This window comes from Abrus precatorius, unplaced genomic scaffold (assembly GCF_003935025.1).
Source record: "Abrus precatorius isolate BTA unplaced genomic scaffold, Abrus_2018 Scaffold10, whole genome shotgun sequence".
NCBI classification, from domain to species: domain Eukaryota; kingdom Viridiplantae; phylum Streptophyta; class Magnoliopsida; order Fabales; family Fabaceae; genus Abrus; species Abrus precatorius.
The window spans coordinates 22,867,536-22,886,565 of NW_020874292.1; the positions used below are offsets into that span (position 1 = coordinate 22,867,536).

At 30.9% G+C, this 19,030-nt stretch overlaps 2 protein-coding genes across 2 annotated transcripts; both read right to left on the reverse strand.

Moving 5' to 3' along the window:
• Positions 1 to 1,770: 1,770 nt before the first annotated feature.
• LOC113852822 (enoyl-CoA delta isomerase 2, peroxisomal-like) lies at positions 1,771 to 8,509 on the reverse strand. Its single transcript, XM_027483195.1, has 2 exons — positions 7,699 to 8,509; positions 1,771 to 2,068 (listed from the first exon to the last, which is right to left on the reverse strand). Exon 1 carries the CDS (start codon positions 8,443 to 8,445, stop codon positions 7,726 to 7,728), a length of 720 nt encoding a protein of 239 aa, XP_027338996.1. The 5' UTR covers positions 8,446 to 8,509; the 3' UTR covers positions 1,771 to 2,068; positions 7,699 to 7,725.
• A 7,446-nt stretch (positions 8,510 to 15,955) lies between these two features.
• LOC113848125 (NAC transcription factor 25-like) lies at positions 15,956 to 17,745 on the reverse strand. Its single transcript, XM_027477517.1, has 3 exons — positions 17,450 to 17,745; positions 16,997 to 17,322; positions 15,956 to 16,750 (listed from the first exon to the last, which is right to left on the reverse strand). Exons 1-3 carry the CDS (start codon positions 17,640 to 17,642, stop codon positions 16,190 to 16,192), a joined length of 1,080 nt encoding a protein of 359 aa, XP_027333318.1. The 5' UTR covers positions 17,643 to 17,745; the 3' UTR covers positions 15,956 to 16,189.
• Positions 17,746 to 19,030: the final 1,285 nt, after the last annotated feature.

Consider the following 19,030-nt stretch of genomic DNA (forward strand, 5'->3'; position numbering starts at 1 on the left):
TTCTTTCTTAACAAGGGTTTCAAAACTCAGTTTGCTTAATCTTAAGTTGGGTCCTAAGTTTGTTTAATTCTAAGGATAAGAAATTAGAGCACATGTGATTTGCTTAATCTTGCGTGAGAGTTTAGAGTTAATTAACGCTTGTTCTAATTAACTAAATTCTAGGAATGGATGAATTACTAATTTTTAGTGGATTTATAATTGAACCAATATGGATGAGTTAGGGGTTAATACATTTTGTTAATTGATTCTCTCAACTTAAATTTTTCATTTGAATGTTTAATAACCTAAAAGTTACAAACCCCACCCCCCACCACTTTTGTTTTCTGAACTGAATGCACATCTCATGTTTGATATATGATCTCATATACAATGTTCACAAGATTATAACCTAGGTTAATTCAACCCAGTACTACATTAATTTTACTTGTATTTTGATAGAGGTTGCGACAATCTTTTCATTAATAGTCTTTTATGCCCTACAAATATTTGATGACCTTTTCAATGGCTTTCTAATTACCCAAACTTAAGTCGCTTAAGTATCTCCTTAAAACATAAATAGCAAAAGCAATATTGAGACGAATACAAATGTGACCATATATCAATCTACCAATAACAAAAGCATATGAGACTTTACTTCTCTCATTTTTTTCATTATCATCTTGAGGACTTTGAGAGATTATCCTTTTGAACAAGTGTAGCACATGGAGAGCAATAATACATGTTGAACCATTTTATGATTTTTCCAATATATCCTTTTTGAGACAATCCTAGAGTGTCACACGACCTATTATGATAAATTTGAATGTCTTATACTACTGAAGCATCTCACAAGGTCTTTCATATCAAAGTGGTTACTCAACATCAATTTTGTCTCTATCAAAAGTTTAATACAATTGTTTGCGAGGAGAATATCATCAACATACAAGACAAATAACAAAATAACTCCATCTAGTTTTCAAGTAAAGGAATTGATATAAGCTATATTCCTTGAAACCAAGAGAAATTACTACTTGATCAAATTTTAAATATCATTTCCTAGAAACTTATTTCAACCCATAAATGAATTTTCATAGTTTACAAACCATGTATTTGTTGCCTTCGTTAGCAAAATCCTTTGGCTATACCATGTAGACATCCTTAACTAAATCTTCATTCAGAAAAGTTGTTTTGACATTCATTTGGTGAAGTTCCAAGTAAAAGTGAGTTATTAAGGCTATAACAACATGAAAAGCATCATTAGTAAAGACTAGCAAAATTTTTTTTCTCATAATCAATACATTATACATTCTCTTTGACTATATATTTTAGCTACAAGTATGGCCTTGTACCTCTCATCTTTACCATCTAGATTATACTTGATCTTAAAGACCCATTTACATATGATTTGTTTACATCCAATTGGTAACTCTACAAAACTCATATTTATCGTGCATGACATTTAGCCAATAAGAAGCACAAGAGCTAGAGGTGACGTCTCCAAAAGTGGTAGGATCATTACTATGAGTGTAGTCAAATTCATGTATTTGAAAATATAATACATAATCATTAGGGATGGAAGGTCAACATACTCTTTGAGATCTTATTAAAGAAACTTGTAACGCCTTCATTTTCTTTGTTCAATAAACAAATTTTATGGCAGATAGAAATAGATTCATTTCTATTCATGAAGTTAATAATAGAATAAAGACAATTTTATATTTTCTTATGAAAATTTCATAAGATTCCAAAATTCAAGCTTCTAAGGGTAAAACTTTGAAACTTTAAAATAATCAAATAAAACTCAACTTTACTTCTAACAAATCATTCAGTTCATTTTGAATACATAAATTTTAAATTTCCATCAAGAACATTTTCAAAATATTTTTTACAATCGAAATCTGCTCAAGGATTTAAATTCTGAAATCTAACATTAAAGTCATTTACAAACTTTGGTCAACCCAAATTATAATTTGATAAAACAATACAATTTCTCAAATGGCTTAGTTCTTACGGAGCAATCTTCCTTCCAATATCCTTGGATTATGATCTTAGGACGGACCAGACATCTTCTTTTCTTCACTTTCATTATCTGAAAATATTAGTAAGGATAATTATCTCCTGCCCCACTAAATCTCTAGTTTAATATAAGCAAAGAACTTACATGTATATAATATACTATGAATATTATTTAACATAGATTAAATTAACATTAACCCTCAAATCATCCAAGTTGTCATCACAAAGAAGCACACACAAAACAAATAGTCAATCATGTTCATCACTTTAAATCATACATCTTTTACTGATCAATACGTCATAATACATGTATTATATCACGTCAATCGATATGTCATAATATATGTGTCTTAATCGCACCCGTCGATTTATTACAACACATATATCGCAACAACATCTACTGACATGTCACAATACATATATTATAACCGTATGACTCTTACACTACTTCATACACATCACACTTTTACATTAATTTCACTTTCATATTTAATGCCCCTAGGATCCCTTGAAGACTTCACAGTTTATATAGCCGCCGGTTAACCACAACAACATGGATACACGTGTGCCGACCCAGCCCCTTCTAACAAAGACATAGTCAGGAGTCTCGTCAGGATACAAGTGTGTGGCCTGTGAATACTTTTATTTTCAGCAAATCATTGTGCACTCGTTCACACTGAACATTCACCACTCTCATTTCCCTAAGATTTTTCAAATCTTCTCCAGACTCTATACCTCAATTGTATCATTATAGCTATCTAAACTCACCACTACCATTTCTCAATCCTTTCCACACCCTTTTATAGGATACGTGTCATAATACGTGAGTCTTGACCAAATAATTTAGTGTATTATAATACATATATTATGAGGACACCCTTTTGAGTCGTACCACAATACCTGTATTGCAATCACATCCATTCATCTATTTTGACTTCCGTATTATAATCACTTTTTTCAGCATTTCATTTAATTCATTCACACATGTGCTCACTGCACTTAGTCACACTCACTGTGGCATCGTGATCACATCACACAGAAAACATTTTCTTTATTTAAAAATAGTCAAACACTTATATTAATAATATAGTTTCACTTATTTGGCATATTCAATTATCAAACAACCTAAATATATTATGCTTCAAACATCACAACATTCGGCAATTCATGAAACTACCAACTATCTTGTTCATTCACAATACTTTAACACTTTCCATTATAACATAGTTCAACCAATACCAACATACCTCAATCATCATCAAATATTCATCCAACACATAAAATCATCACACAATCAATACAATGTGTTGGAAGTCGGACACATCCAGACTCAATCCAGTCGTACAATCCATCACTCACATTTCTTAATAACAACAGTAGAGTCATCTATCCTAAGGTTTGGTATCATTCCAAGTACCCCCAAACGATGTTTGCTTACTGAAAACGTAGTGTTCCTTCAAAACAATTTTTATTTACAGTCTTTATTACAAATTGCATTTAAATAATTATCAAAATAGTTATGATTTTCCCATTTTAACTATTCAAGAGAGGTTAGGATTTGGGATTTACTCGCCCTTACCTTAGAGTGAAGACTCACCACGAAATTAACGATAGAAACACCTCTCACACGAGTTCTTATCCTAAATACATGGAATAATCCATGAGAAATCAAGAAGGATGAAGAAAGAGTAAAAACTGAAAACTCCAACTCAAAATACTCACCTCTAAACGTTCCAACACGATTCCAATCCTTCAATCTAGGGCACCAATGACTTAAGGGGCGATTTAATTGGTGAAAAATGCTAAGGATTGAGAGAAATGACGAGAGAGAACAAAGAGAAAATGACAATAAATGCATTTTTCTAACCATAAACCTCTTAAATACATAAGGTGTCGCAATATTCTCGTTTCAGCGAGATATTCTTGCTCTCTCGCTAAAGCAAAAATCTTATAGAGAATTGCAATCTGATTTTTGCAAAATCTCGCTACAGCGAGACTGCACCCAGAATTGCACCCCATGTAACGCTCCAAATTTTGTAATATTAATTATTATTAATTATATAAATCTAAATGTATATATATGTGTGTATTTTTAGATATATGTTGTGAATATGTGTATATATATGTGTATACATGATTGGTTGGGCTGAAAATGAGCTAAATGCCTAAGTGCAAGGTGTAATTATGGGTTGTCCTCCCTGCAGCGAGAGAGCCTTGGAAGGAAGGACCAAAACTGTCATCTTCTTGCTGTAGTGACAGAGCGACAGTTGGGAATGCATTTCTGGGTGCAATCTCGCTGTAACAAGATTCTGCAGAAACCAAGATGCAGTTTCGTCTGAGATTTTCGCTGATTTTCACTGCAACGTGAGAGCGTGTTGCTGCAGCAAGAGAAACACTTCTTGGTGGATTTAACGTGTGAGTTTTCAATCCAAGGTAAGAGGAGATTTTACCCTACTCTTTTTATGTGTAATTGATTGAATATGAAGTTGTGGCTGAGTTAAAAGGTAGAAAACATGCAGAGAATGAGTTGATTGAGAAATGTAATGTGGAATATGTGCTTTGATATGTAAACATTATGTGTGTTACCCGAAATGGATGAATGTAAATTGTATGCTAGATGTTGTATGATAGAATGAATATTGTGAATAAATGTGAGCCCGAGGACCGTATAATATAAATGAATATTGGCTATGTGTCATGTAATGTGAAATGAATATGGGCCTAGTGCCATGTATTTGAATGCAATGTGGGCTGTGTGCCGCGTGTAAGTATGATCATCGCATGCGTGAATGGAATATGTGTGAATAGGCATATTAGCGTCATTATAATGTGTTGTGAATGGTTTAATGATACACTGAGAGTATGAAAGATAAGAATGGTAGAAATACCTTGGAGAAGAGGGAGTGGTGGTGACACCGACTACGGAACGGGTGCACCACGGGCCACACACTCTATTCCTGACTAGACTTCTGACCACTATCTTTGCTGAGCGACCCGTGACTACCCACGTGGTATCCGTGAGGCGGGAGTAGACCATTTATAGTCAAAAATATGTGATCACAATGCCACAGTGAGCGTGACGGCGTGCCTTGAGCGAGTGTGCATGATTGATTGGTGCCATGAGTGCATTGATATTAAATTGAAATGTATCAGATAACGATATTGTTCATGTTATATCTGTATGAATGCATTAGAAATGAGTTAGAGGTGAAACTTTATATTTGATTATTTTTTGGTAGTGTAGAATACTCACATTTACATTCATTTTTCAGGTAATCAAGACGATCAGCACCTGACTCACTGAAGGGGTGGATAGAACTGCTATAGGACTTAGGATATTAATTTGAAAAGTGTTGTATTTGAATAAGTCACTGTTTGATAAAATTTGTAACCCATTTTCTTTATTTGAAATGCTTGATAGAATTTGGATTAAAAATGAAAATTTTATTATTTCAAAAGTTACAAAATTCCTTATTTATTGAAATTAAATTTAAGGTGTTACACTCTAAACTATCACTTTGTCGCTGTAGCGAGGGACCTCTCAGTACAACGAGAAGGTGACAGTTTCACGCCTTCCTCCCATGGTCCTCTCGCTACAGCGAGAATACCCCAGTATTACACACTTAACCTATTTCTCAGCTCAATCAATCTAGTCCAATCATATACAAACATATTTATCATCCATTTATTTCACCTATACGCATATATATACCTCATGCATTTAAACCATCATCCAATACACATTATCATCACACAATAAATCATACAAACACATGGAAAACCCTATATAGATACATATATAGTAATTAAAATATTATTACAAAATTCAGGATGTTACAAAACTTCTTCAACGATGTCATATATATATATATATATGTTTAATTTGGTTTCTCTCATATTTAGTTCTGGAGATTCTAAAAGTAATTATCATAGCTTGATTAATGAAATTAAAATAGATTTGTCTAATTGGAAAACTAAATCCTTTTCTTTTGTTTGTAAAGTTATTTTAGTTCAAGCAAGCATTATGTCTATTTCTAATCACATTATACAAACTCACCTTATTTCTACCGGAGTTTGTGAAGATATTAATAAAATATGTAAATAACTTTATTTTGAGGTTCTATTTTAGAAAATAAGAAATGTCACTTAATATCTTAAAAGAATATTTGCTCCCCTAAAAGTGAGAAGGGTCTGGAATTTAGGAATTTGTATACAATCAATAAGGCTTACATGGTTAAACTTGGTTGGAGGTTTTTGAAAATTTCTAATTTGCTTTAGGTTTAAATCTTAAGAGCTAAATACAAAATTGATTCAAACTTTAATGGTATCATTAAGAAAAATATTTCTATGATTTGGAGAGTTATCTCTTAAGTTTGGAATTTCACTTCAAGGATCTGTTTCGGGATATTAAGGATGGTCTTTAAGTTAAATTTTGGAAAGATCATTAGATTCTAAGATCAATGGTTTAAAATTAAACTTTTTGTTTTTTTCGATGTTTGTGATATGATTTCTAACATTATTCTATGTAAATTCAATACTAAATCTGATATAACTAGTTGATATCCTTCTTCAAACGGTGTGTTTTCTTTGAAATCTGACTATGATATTATTAGAAATTATGACATTGATAATGTTGGTTTTGAGCCCATTTTTAGGCTTATTTAGAAGGGGCCAGGTCCTTAAAAAAATTCAAATATTTCTTTAGAATGTAGCTCATGACAAATTACTGATTAATGAATAAAGAAATAATAATAAAAAAAAGGAACGTTTAATTGTGATATTTGTTCCTACCGTAATTTAACAAATGAATTTGTTGTGCATATACTACATGTTTGTTGCTTTGCTTATGAAAGGGATTTTAACATTGGAATATTATGTTTTAGTCTTTATCTAGATGTTATGGAATAATAGGAATGCTCGTATTTTTTCTTCTTCTAATAATGCCATTGACAGTAACTCCTTATTTTTATAAATTAAGAGTTTTGTGAATTATATCAATTCTAATTTTGGTTTTAATATTAATCATATTTACAAATTATCTAAGAGAGAATCTATTATTAGATAACACTCTTTGGAGTAAAAATCTGAAGTTAAATGTAGATGACTCTCTTTGTAAGGAGTAAAAGAAAGCAACTTGAGGCTTGATTGGAAATGAACATGAAGAGTTTCTCGTAAATTTTTGCAACAATTTAGGTCCTTGTTCAGCTATTATGGCTGAATCATGGGCCTTCCTTTTAGATCTTTCATTTAATTAAAGATCAAAATTTAGATAAACTGCCAGTGGGGATGATTTCTAAACTAGTAATTCAGTTGCTAAGTCTAATATTGTTAAGAATTAGAAACTGAAATTAATATGTTGATTCAATTTTGTAAAATTCTTCATGTTTCTCGTAGGTATGAGAAGCTAATAAGTGTGCTTACAAGTTGAATCTTGTTCCCTTTCTTAGATATGATGCTTATTGGGATTATGTAGTTTGTTAACCCTGTCTATTAATGCAAAAAAAAAAAAAATGATAATTTTATCAACCAACTTTAATATAATTAATAAATTATAAACTTTCAATTATAAATTAAACCTTCACTTTCACTACTTTTAATAACGGAGCCTTAACATAGATAATAAGAAATTAAAGAGGAAAATGTTTGTTTTATTGTAAAACCATTCTCAGTTCTAATTGATAGGAAAGGATATAGAAAACATACCCTAAAAATGACAAATGAATTTCGGATTCAGATCTTAGATGCTAATGCTTTCTGGGCCAATCCCAAAACGCCACATGCTTCCGGATACAAACTCTTCCTTATTTCTGCATACACTTCACCCTCCCACTTCCTTTCTGCCAACCGTTCCCCAAGGCGCATCGCAGCATCCACCGTTCTCTCCGCGCTATCGTGCGCCGAATCCACGATTCCCATCTTCACCGCCTCCGCCGCCGTCACCTTGGCGCCGCTAAGCAGCACGTCGCGCAGCGCCGTCGCCGACCTGATCTTCGACCTCATCACAACGGCGAAGTACTCCGGCAGCGGCAGCGCCAGGTGCACCTCCGGCATGTACAGCACGGCGTTGTCGTTCCTCATGAGGACATAGTCGTGGCAGATCGCGAGCAAGAACCCGGCGGCGGAGGCGTGGCCGTTGACGGCGGCGATGGTCGGCATCGGGAGGGACATGAGCGCCGCAGCGACAGGCTTGAGTGAGTCAACCATAAAGTGGAGGCGATCGACGGCAGCGGCGGAGTCGGAGGCGGTGCCGCGTGCCCAGGCGAGGTCGAAGCCGGTGGAGAAGTACTTGCCGTGTGCGGTGGTGATGAGGACGGAGCCAGGTGTGGATTGAGAAGAGAGTTTTGAAAGGGTCAAGAGAATGGATTGGATGAGAGTGGGGTTGAGGCGGTGTTGGTTGTCGCCTGTGAGGGTTAGGAACCACACGTTCCCACGCTTCTCCAGGCTGCACATTCTTTCTTCTAGTCACTTTCTTCTAGTCACTTTCTTCCCTTCCAACCCCAATTTATGTTTCTGCTCCCCAAAGGCTAAATTAAGTAAAACTAAGTTTTATGAAAAGTAAAAAGTTTGAGCATGTTGTTTTTCTTTTTAAAAATAATTTTTTAAAAATTAAAATATAATACAAATTTATATTATTATTTTTTTAAAATAAAATTATTTTTAAAAAGAAAAATAAATATACTTTTAATATTTTAAGTTGTATTATAATTTATTTTTAAATCTAAAAATTATTTATAAAAAATAAATCAAACATATTTTTTATTTTTAAAGACGAGATGTGAATAATATTTTTATAATAATTTTACAAAAATATTATTTAAGTTTATTTTAATAATAAAACGTGTCTTTATTTTAATTTTTTAAGTTTAATTAATAATTAAAAATATTTACTAGATTTAAATAAAATTGTTTTATTTTAAAAAAATATTTGTAAATTTTTATTTTTCAAACCGAAAGTGTTTTTGTCATGAAACATTGCACAATAAATTAGTCCTTTCTTGCATAAGTTCTTACTGTATAATACAAATATTTTTAACACAAACAAAGACCAATAAAATCATTACGATGGACTCGACTAACATGAATTAACAAATAAATGATATATACTCAAATGAATTTTTTTAAACCGTTATAATGATTTAGGCAAATATTTTTTAAATAAATGTTATAAAAAAATAGCTTATTAAATAAATATTATTTATGTAATTATTAATTTATTTAAACCACACAAAATATTTAAATATTCACTTAAATAAATAAATTTTAATTTAAACAAAACTTAAGTATTATATTTTTGAATTTTAATGACTAAATAATAAATTATAAAATTAATAAAAGATAGAAAATGAAAAAAATTATCAATGGATCATTAATACAACCGTTCGTCAAAATTCAGTTTATATTATTAATGATTTTTGTTAACAGCCAAATATTTTATTATTATTATATATGATATATTAAAATTTAATTTAATTTAGATTAATTAAAGTTATAAGGATTTTTAAATTTATTTTTTTAAATAACTTAATATAATACATAAAAATATTAAAAACTACTAAATTCAAATAAATCACCATACAATGTCTCGTATATTGCTTATGGAGTAAACACATTTATTGCATGAATCTTTTTTAGTGAGATTTTTAAGAAAATATTTTTTGGATAACTTATTATATGTTTGATTTTTAAGTAAACACATTTATATCTTTTTTTACTTTTTTTTATTCTCATGTATGGTACTAAAAAACTTTATATAAAAATATTTTTAATTTAAATAAAAGTCATATAGAACTTTGTAAATAATGATATTTACAAAAATACCCTTAACTAAAATAAAAGTTATATAAAACTCTACAAATAATGATGACAGGTAAATTAAAAAGAAAAAAAAATAAGTAAAGTAGTACAAACAAATAATGATAATTAAAAGATAAAAATAAACAAAAATAAAAATAAAAATTTACTAAAAAGTAAAATTAAAGCAGTTATAAAGGAGGGAGCATGAGAGACAGTGAAATAAAAATAAAAAAAAAGTAAAAAAAATAATTTAAAATTGGTAAAGTGAAGTAGAATAAAAAGAAATATTTTTATCTAAAAATTTTATATTTTAAAAAAGTTAAGGATAACTATTTATGAAGATAAAAAAATAAAAATTTTAATTTTTTTGTAATTTAAGTTTTTCATAAATTTTACATACATAAAAATATTTTTTTGTATCTTATATTAAATATAGATAAAAAAACTTTTTAAGAAATATTCCTGAAAAAATTAAAAAATTCTGGATACCAACAGTCGCTAAATATTTTGACCATTGGGGATTCGAAGTGATTAGAGCGGAGGGATGGGGGCGAACTCCATTGTTGTTGGCAAAATGAAGCCAAGGAACCACCACTATTTTCGTTGAATCGCCCAACCACCACCACAATAAGAACTATTAATATTGCAAATAAAGGTGTTAGTGGTTTGATTTACTTTAATTTCTAAAATATCAAATAAAAAACAGTTTTTTAAAAGAACAGATGAAGTACGATTTTTAGGTCTACAAGTTCACGTTTGTTTTTACTTTCAATAGAAGGCACTTCTAATAGTTCCACAGCCGCAATTCATTGGGTTGGGTTTAGGGAGAGGGGAGTAGGAATATGTTTTACATACAAAGTCAATTGCTTAAGCGGAAACGTGTCTTTTCATGCTTGAATAAAATTCAGCCTTTTCAGTTGCATTCCAATTTTTCAACAAACCCAACGATAAAAATAAAAAATGTCGTCTTGGTATCTATGCTATAACTTCCTACGATTTGGTGCAAATAATTTTAAAATAGAGTAAGTTGAGTAACCCATAAATTAAATTAATATAATAGCAATTATGTATATTCAATTTTTTATTTTTAAAATTATCTTGTTAGTCTAATAAACTTTTAATAAATAAATCCTCCTATAATAATTAACAATTAAAAAAATTGTTAAATTTTATTCATACGTCACGTTGAGTGACACATTAAATTTTAAAAAAGCGTCATTTCATGCAAAGTAAAAATTTAATTTAACTAATTTTTGTTATTATTGAAGTTTCTTTTTTCTCACTCATAAAGTTTTTGTTTACGATTGTCACTTTCTACTAGCTCTACTTCCTATACCATCATCTACTCTAAATCCCTCACTACCTCCCCTCTCCGTCTCTTTCTCTTATCTTCTTTGAATTACAACGTTGGAGTTACTAATGTAACTTGTTATTACAATTACATTTATCACTTTTTTCAATGGATTTAACCTTGAATTGGAATGCAATTGCAGAGATGTCTACAAATGTAGAGGTACTTTGCATTTTAGATCAATTGCAATGAAATGGTCTAACGATTGTTTCAACAAAGTGAATGATGGTGGATGTGTTCATATTCAAGGAAGGAGACCTAATACAGTATATGGTTAGTTTGTGTATGTTTCAGTTGTGAAAAGAGTGTGGGTGAATATGTACATTCAATTTGTGATAAAGAAATATCTGTTTGGAAAACCTATAGTGGCCGATGATAAAGGTAGGATTATTGGGGTGTGGAGTTGGTGGCTTTGACTCGCAGTTTGCAAATTCTAAACAATTGGATAAAGTTCTTATATTTTAGGTCTTTACAGTGGTTGAAGAGGATGAGAGAATGAATGAGAGAGAAGAGACAGTGTGGGTGTTTGAGAAGGTCAAAGAATTTAAGAGAGACAAAATGTTAAAAATAACATTACCAATCTTGATAAAACTTAATTAAATTAGTCTTTAATTTTGCATAAAATAATATTATTTTAACATATGATGTGTCACTGAAAATGACTATTAACAAAAATTAATAATTTTTAAATATTACGTTAACTTAAGTTAAGAATTAATAAAATAATTTAAAATATAAAAAAATAATATGAAACTAATTTATGAGTTTTACTCTTAAAAATAATTTCTATCACAATATTGCCCAAAAAGGTCACACAGTAGATAGCGCTAAATTATTGTCTTCAGGCTTTCCTTTTATTCATGGATTTGCTGTCTACAATTTACAATAATGTATATTTCTTGGGCTTGTCTGCATATAACCCGGGCCTCATACAAATATCATGCTCAAACCCAAAGTTTATACCGTTTTAAAAAAAACCGAACTTCACACATATTGGTCGAACATGTTATAAATAAATGAATACGCAAATTTTTTTATAACTTATGCATTTTATTTTATAAAGTTTTAAGCTTTGATCTGGCCTCTTTTGATAACGTGGGTACTGTCAGAGTCGACACTTATTTCTCAATTAACCTACTTTAATAGCATAGGAACAATAATATCTAGCAAAAGGGATTGCTTGCTTTTGGGAAGAGTGATGCTATTTTTTTATTTATATAATATTAAATAAGAAATAAATATATTTTTATTAATGATATACAAGAAGTCTTTAGCTATTTCCTTAGTTTAATTTGTTAAATAGTATTTTCATAAAAAAATTTGTTAAATAGTATCTTAATTATATTTTAGAATATTTTTAAGATTGATTTTTCTAGTTTCTTAAAGTTTTATTATATTGCGATTTGTTTTCTTATCTAGATAGCATTACTTATATAAATAGAAGATAGCGATTTATGTTTTTATCATCATACATTATACCTATTACATCTTATTTAAGAAATCAGTGTTTCATTCTCTTTTATTTCTCTTCTCTTCTTTATATACTTAAATCCCCACCATATTTCAACATGGTAACAAACTAATGTCATCTTTGTGACTTGTTTTATCACTATTTTGCTATTAACAAACTTACTTTATTTTCACATCTTTTCTTTGTAAGATGATCTCACTCTAATACTAATAGGTTCATATTTAAACTTGTGAAGTTTTAGATATGGAAAGAAAAAAAAGAGATAAAAGGTAATAAAATACCAATCGGTATTAATTAAAAGGTTTTACAAATATATAATGCGGTGATAAAACATAAAGTATATATCTTATTTATACCAATAATTTTAATAAATAAAAAATTATAATATAAAGAAAGAATTAAAAAATTATTCCTAATTGCGACACTGTGTAATATTTTTCACATGTTTTAGCAATGATTATATACACAATAGCATATCGAATAAACTTTTACTAGAACTCTCGTGAGCATACTCGAGCTAGCAAATTCAAAGGTACCGTTCAACGCCTCGAAAATTACAAAATGTCATAGTTCAGTTCTTCTTTTGTTTCACTCTTGACAATAAATATATATATATATATATTCTAGTCTTGGTTAATTTATAAAGCATCCCTTTTAATTGTTTTCCTTTTATATTTCCAGTGGTATAACTGAACTGAATACATGGCTGAAGTAATTTTTACGTTCAAAAAATGAGCTAGCTGTGGGTATTGAAACAGTTGTCTCTAAGTGGACACTGTTGTTTTCACTGAGTTTTGAGGTACTGCTCTCTATTAAATGTAAATTTGTTCTTAATAGCCAATGACATGTCGATACATTAGAGACATACTGGAATTCCAACGAAAGAGATAACACGACAACTAAGTTTGGTGCTTTCTGAGCAGCCAATACCAAAGCGATACATTAGAGCTAAGCAGGGAAAATTTCATGGTGAAGGTTTGGCTTTGATTTATCTAATCCTTGCGTACAATCAATTAAATCAAATACGTGATTGTGACTCGGAATAATGAGACGTCATTCGATAGCAAAGTAAGGAGCAAATCTTTCTCTTTCCTGTCATATATTATAATAATCTTTTTTCGTATATTTGGCTTCATACTACCCACATATTGTTTTTTCTTTATTTACTTTTGTTTTTCTAACTTGAAATTAACGTATTTAATTTTCAAGTGTTGTTATGCAGATTCTCTTTCTCAGTCTCGAATAATTATTTACTAATTTGATTCAGACAAAAGTAAATTATTACTGCACAGACAAGTTTAAAAAAATTGTAAAAAATAAAATACTGTAGCAGTATAAACAAGTACTAGATAGAAGTTAACCTTATGATAACAATAACGATAAACAAGTTATAAGATAAAAAAATTTTCTAATACATCATAGGCTCGATTCAATAAGTCAGAACTTCTTGAGGCATATCAATTTGTTTTAACAGGAATGTTAGCAATATATTTTTTATTATTAGCTAAAATTTATTAAAAATTATAAAAATATGAGAGAAAAATATTAATTTAAAAGTTAAAAAAAATTTACATAATTTTTATATTTTTAATAAATTTTAATCAATTATAATAAAAAGTTTGTTAAAGAAAATGTATTGTACACTGTCTTACTAACATTTATATTGCTTTAACAGTTTGGTTTAAATATTACCCAGCCTTTTACTTCAAGAGAGAAAAACAAAAGCTTTGTTATTTGCACTGGAAAGGGAGAACTGATCACACTTTGCTTTTTGGTGGTTGAGAAAAAGACTTACATTTTAACATAACTTTATAGAATATGTTATATGATGTGCATCTGACACGATTGTGTGACAATAATGACAGAATTATGGTTCATTATAACTGTCCAAATGATCTACTCATTAAAACGTCGTTCCCATTTAATTTAATAATTTTCACACATAAATACATATTAAAAGTTTCTAAAATCGAAATCATAACTTGAAAAAGTTTAATTATAAAGATATTATATAAATACTTTTTTCAGTACTCTTACAAGATGGAATGTAGGACTAGCTGGTTTAATTTTTTTAAAATATAATTTAATGATTATGTAAAAAAATTGATTTATCAAAAGCTTTTCTGTAAAGTAAAAATTATCTGTCATTTAGTTATATATAAAATGTATTTTATATTTTGAAAGATATTTATAATTTTAGGACCTGTTTAGATTTAATGTGTACCATTTTGATAACAAAAATTAACGATCAATATTTAATGATATGAATCATAATGCATAATGTGGATGACATTGGGAGGCTCTCAGTGTTTTTAGAAATTATTCAAAGTAATTTCTTAAAATGATTAAATGCTTTTTGTAATCTTAAATAAAACATACTAATTTTTAAAAAAAATATTTCTTAAAATATTAATTTTCATGAAAAAGAAAAACAGGAACAAAAAAAATCATAATCTCATTTCCACGCTATATATTGTAATTTTATATTGTCATGATCCCACCAACTTTATGCAGTTGACTTTATACTTTTGGACATGCTATATCAAACTTCAACGTGCAGAGTGTTATAAGAATTTTAAATTTTCTTTCCCATATATTTCTCTTATATATTAAGTATCATGTTCTGATGGAGATGATTAGAAAGTAAGACGCTTAGCTAGCTCCTTATCAGATATCATATAAATGCATACTTTTTCCATTGCAGACATTTCAAGTGACTTGATTAGTGGTCATAAACAAAACCAGAAATTAAATACTGGCACCATGTCACCCGGTTTCTCTTATACGGAATAAGTCAATAAACTATTCAACTAGTCTCGTTTATATTTTATCTTCTCACTCCTTAATCCATCTCATTTTCTTCGCATATATAAATACGAAAATTGCTCAAAAGAGTTCATTTATATCTTATTAATTGAATAATAAATTCAAAAAAGTAAAAAGAAGAGTAATTTTAGTGGAATTCAGAGTATGATATCGTGTACTGTTCGTCCAAAACGAATCCGTATTATTTAGCATTTTGCATATAAAATATCTTTTGCATAGGCTTGGTTGTTGTTAATATACTTACAGTGACAAGAAAGGCATCTTTTACCGACATAACCTCATTAAAATCGTACAAATTATATCAAAGTGGACTTTGATTATCTTCCTAATGAAATCTACTCATGTTGTTTCCTATTAATTGGCCAACCAGAAAACCCTACTTGATATGCGCTAAGGACTCAACTATCGTATAGTAGTGTTGTGGATATAGAACAATAGTACTGTTCTAGTGAATCATCTAATTTAGTACAAGCTTCAATGACAATGACAAAAGTCACACATACACGCGAACAGTTACAATCTCTCTCTCCCTCTTGTGTTTTTCATATATAGCAAAATAATAAAACTCAACCTAAAACTTAACGTACCTACAATGGCAGCTATATATACGTACATTATTGAAGCTGGTATCTAATTACACTACAGTGTATTTGGAAACACGTTGAAAAATCTATAAATGTGAATCTGACGTAGAAACTATAACTAGGAGCATCCTAGATCCATGATCATTTTCCCGTGAATCCAAAGGCACTTTAAGCTTTCCAATTTATGCTTGGAAGTTGAAGTTGAACTTGTTGCCTCAAAACACCATCACCAACATGGCCAAGAAGCCCATTTGGGTGAAACGTTGCGTTGTGTGGAAGTTGGCCCAGCAGAGAATAAAAGGAGTTATTTTCCTCAGCAGTGCTGCTCCCATTACTAAGATCACAATGGAATCGCCTACTTGAAGAAGATGAGCCTGTGTCATTCCAAAACTGTGATGAAAGTGCTTGTTTCACAGGGAAGTTTCCCCTCGCGTTTGAAGACACTTGGCGGGAATCACAACCATCTTGCACGCTCTGATCAGCTGCTAAGAATCCATCAAAAAAAGTATCATCATTTTCGAGTCCTAGAGGACCATAACTTGCGCTTCTCGAAGACGTGGATTTGGAATTCTGATGTGTATTATTATTAGCCATTGACAAAGTTGACAAAGTTTGTAACATAGTACTCTCCGTAGAAACCTCCCTGTCTTGATCCACCATGGGTACTCTCGGCACGCTGATGGTACTGTTGCTTTTCTTGTATATTCGGCACAAAACCCAATCGTCAAGCTGCCAAACAAAATTGTTTTGAGAAAATCAATTAGTTCAACAAAAAACAATTAGATTATATAAAATAAAATTGTTTTATATATTTATAACTTTTGGCGAAAACAAAATTATTTATAACTTTTTATGTATGCGTATAACATAAAAAATAAAAATGATCGTATTCAATAATATAATATAGTGTAAATTTTTAGTTATTTAATTGACAGAACAGTTATAGGATATAAATCATATAGATGGCATGCATACCCTTAATGAACTCTTTTTGTTACTGTGCGCATGATGAGGAGCCAGAGGTGGTGGTTTTGAGGTAGAATTTGAGGAATTATCAACAAGCCTATACTCGTGCATGATCCAATTGGTTTTAACCCCTTTCGGAGGCTTCCCACCATAGAAAACAAGTGCTTTCTTGACTCCAACCTTGTGGTGTCCATGAGATGCAAGTATAGGCTTGTCAGTTCCGGTAGCTTTCCAATACCCAGATGTAGCAGCCCTGTTTGGCCTCGCCCCATTTGGGTATTTCCTATCCCTCGGACTGAAAAAATACCACTCTTGCTCACCAAACGCTGCCTTACCTGAAAAACAGAAAAACACAGCAAAAACAAAAACAAAGAAAAAATTAAGTTAAAATGTTGCATACACACATATTCCAAGTTTTGAAAAGGAGAAAAAGAAAAGGTGGGGTGCGATGAAGTTGCATACTTGGGAGCTCCCATGGGTCGAACTTGTAGAGATCAACATCAGCGATGATGGCAACGGGAAGAGGAGCAGAATCTGCTTTTCTCTTGAGATAGTGAACCACTAGTTCTTCATCTGTGGGGTGGAAACGAAACCCAGGAGGCAGCTGTGGGTGCTGAGAGTGAGATCCTGAAGGTGAATCCATGTTATACATCATCACCACTCTTCAACTCACTCCCTCTACTGCATATACAGCAAAACTTTTTTGAGGGTCTTTATTATGGGTGAATGAACGTTGAACGAAAAGAGAGGGAAGCACTACGATTGAATCATTTCATGTCAATCAAAATAAGGTTGAGGGGAAAAGGGGGATTCGAGTTTAGACGAAGGGAAGAGTAGGGTTGGGTAAGTTAAATGTACCAAAGGGATGCCCGTGATTTTGAGACACGTGGCAATGAAGGGAGGATGATTCGACACGTGTAGGGACGATAGAGGAAGGAATGGTTGTGTGAGGAGAGAGTTTGAAACTGTCATCACACTTGTGATGTCATGCTTTTCTTATGCAGACAAAGCCGAATATGCCCCACACTGCTCACACACTCCCAAACCAGACCAAATATTATGAAGGCAGAGATTAGAGACGTCACGTGCGCACGTGCTCTTCTCCTTCCATTGCCTTGCATTCCCTCCGCGCGCCGTCTTCGTTTTGCTCTTATTGTAATCTTTTTCATCTTTGGTTGGGTTGTGGTGTGGGTTACGACTTTCCATAAAATGAACGGTTGGAGGGTGAGAACGTCGTGCGTGATGTAAGGTTTCGAATGCTTCTGTGTTCATCTTTCATCACTATCCATCCTATTGCTATTCTTAGATCAATTTAGTTTTCGGGCTGTTTCTAGTTTTTACCATCTTTTCTTTTTATAAAACTAACAATGTTTTCGTAAAACTAATAGCTCATACATTTTATTTATTTTCAAATTAATACAATTACTATAATTATATTACATGTAAGTATATATTATCATGTCAATGAGTTATTTATGTGCCTTTCGTTTTCGGTGTTTGGTTTATCTGAATTTCCTGTAGAAACAGTAGGGTTGTTTATCATTTACAGAGTGCGTAAATAAAAGATGGTGCCATGACAGCGACGTCTGAAATTTCTTTACTCTGTTTCGATAGTTTTTAATTAATCCATTGGTGTGGTCCTGGGTAGCATTATATATAAGCTCTCCGATTCTAGTTCATTGAATCGTTGTGTTAGCTCCTGTTTGTATTGGTATTAAAAACTTAATCATTGTTTTTTTCATAAAAAATATATTTTAAAGTATATTTAATTATGATTGAGATTATATAAGTATGTATTTAGTTATATTTAATAATTTAAAATTAATTTTGTAAAGAAATTACCTAAATTAAGCACAAACAAGTTCTTAGTGAATGTATCAATTCCAGAAAACAACAGTGAAAAACGGTTGTCATGAGAAACACAAGTCCAATAAAACGCATACCAATGACTCTTACTTCTTTTTCTGTTAGGAAAGAAAAAGGACTAACAGTATTTGAATATTATATTGAGTAATTGACTAATCTGACATAACAAATTATTCT

Excerpts from the sequence above, each read along its gene's own strand:
- LOC113848125 (XM_027477517.1), bottom strand. The coding sequence starts at position 17,642 with ATGATGTATAACATGGATTCACCTTCAGGATCTCACTCTCAGCACCCA. Across the intron at positions 17,323-17,449 it reads CGACCCATGGGAGCTCCCAA|GTAAGGCAGCGTTTGGTGAG; the intron begins GTATGCAACTTC and ends TCTGTTTTTCAG. Across the intron at positions 16,751-16,996 it reads ACAAAAAGAGTTCATTAAGG|CTTGACGATTGGGTTTTGTG; the intron begins GTATGCATGCCA and ends TTTGTTTGGCAG.
- LOC113852822 (XM_027483195.1), bottom strand. The coding sequence starts at position 8,445 with ATGTGCAGCCTGGAGAAGCGTGGGAACGTGTGGTTCCTAACCCTCACA.